This window comes from Triticum aestivum, chromosome 7B (assembly GCF_018294505.1).
Source record: "Triticum aestivum cultivar Chinese Spring chromosome 7B, IWGSC CS RefSeq v2.1, whole genome shotgun sequence".
Lineage (NCBI taxonomy): Eukaryota > Viridiplantae > Streptophyta > Magnoliopsida > Poales > Poaceae > Triticum > Triticum aestivum.
This window is the reverse complement of record NC_057813.1, coordinates 743369779-743371277: the sequence shown is the minus strand read 5'-3', so window position 1 is coordinate 743371277 and position 1499 is coordinate 743369779. Positions and strand designations below refer to the sequence as shown.

The following is a 1499-nucleotide window of genomic DNA, read 5'->3' as shown; positions in this document are numbered from 1 at the left end:
CCTTGGGGCCTTTAGCCATGAAGCATCTTCCAATTCCTTCATTTGGTGAGTCAAATATGTCATAGGAGTTGGATGATACAAGTGCAAGACCGACAACACCTTCATCTTGAATATATTCGGAGTCGGGAGTGATAGCTTCTCTCGGAGTCGTTGTCGGAGTCGGAACCAAATAGCCATTCACAAATGTGAAAATGTAAATGCACAGTCGGACGGAAGGATAGAGCGAGCGTAGATTTTTTAGGTAAAGAAAACATTCCGACTTAAACTTGAGGAATTGGGGAGGAACTGAGGAGTAACTCCTCAAATATTGAGGAGTTAAAGTTTCAAAGGTAGGGCCTAGTCATGGTTAAGTCCTAATAAAAAAATTATGGAGTTAAAGGTTTTTAGGTGAAAGACCAGAACCTAGGACACTGAACACAAGATTTGACACAGATATACTGGAAAAACTACTTGTCAAAAAGTTGCCTTGGACACTGAAACGAATGTAAAGCATAGATATATCACCCAACTAAGATAAAGAAAAGTAAAGAACAATTCAAGCCAAAGATGTAAAATACAGATTCCATCTTATTACGAACAGGAGAAGCATACTGGTTAATATATTCCTTTCCGCCAATGTGATATGGCATGGTCATCCTTCTCCACTTACATCGTCCAGTTTACCCAGCCATGTTACTGTAATTTTTGTCCGCCTATTGCCTATTCTGTGGATTGCAATAGCTTGAACTCTCTTCAGTTCCGAGAGTGTCAATATCTCAGGGTTTTCAAGCCAATAGTAGCTTCCTCCAGTTGGCCAGTTCCATCAATAATGATATATCCAGCTTTTTAACGGATGGGCTAACAGTTGGATTATAAGCAAATACCATGTAAATGAAGATATACTATACTTAGTGCCCCTACTGCATGATCCACGGATCCATCCAAGTTTCCCTTTCTCATTGTCATAAATTACCAACTGATCCTGCATTGTGATATCTACAAATAGAAGATCAAATCGAACTATCACAAAAAGATGCAAGGTATGATCATTTCATAGACCGGGTTGTGTGAGTCTAGACTTTGTACCTCCAATTATGTTGAAATTAAGTTTGGCCACCGACCCGTCAAGAATGCCCAAGCACACATTTCCATTTTTCTGGCACAAACAATTGACGATATCTTTAGCCTTTGTTTTTCCAATAAAAAGTTTGTGGCACACTACTAGTATTCGGTTGGGTTATCAAATACTTACGGTAACAATGAGGTAGTTTTCAGGAGCGATCTCCATGGCTGTATTCTTCGAAAACATCAGGAAGAGTGATTTGAACTCCTTCTTGATGTCAGACACAGATTTAAACACTTTCTGCCCTTTCCAGCAAAGAGGTAGACTGGGGTCAGACACCTTCGTAAGTGACTTGCTGAGACCAGCTTGGATCTGCAACATTAGCATCTCATTAATGCATTGTTTCCTTCTTCGGATTCCTGGCAACAAGAATGTAGTGTGTTTCAGACCTACCGCA

General features: G+C 40.0%; 1 protein-coding gene across 1 annotated transcript; it reads right to left on the bottom strand.

The window, feature by feature from the left end:
- Positions 1-291: 291 nt before the first annotated feature.
- LOC123158713 (aspartic proteinase Asp1-like) lies at positions 292-1429 on the bottom strand. Its single transcript, XM_044576603.1, has 3 exons — positions 1232-1429; positions 1066-1135; positions 292-975 (listed from the first exon to the last, which is right to left on the bottom strand). The coding sequence occupies exons 1-3, from the start codon at positions 1427-1429 to the stop codon at positions 803-805; spliced, it is 441 nt and encodes a 146-aa protein (XP_044432538.1). The 3' UTR covers positions 292-802.
- Between the last annotated feature and the right edge of the window lie 70 nt (positions 1430-1499).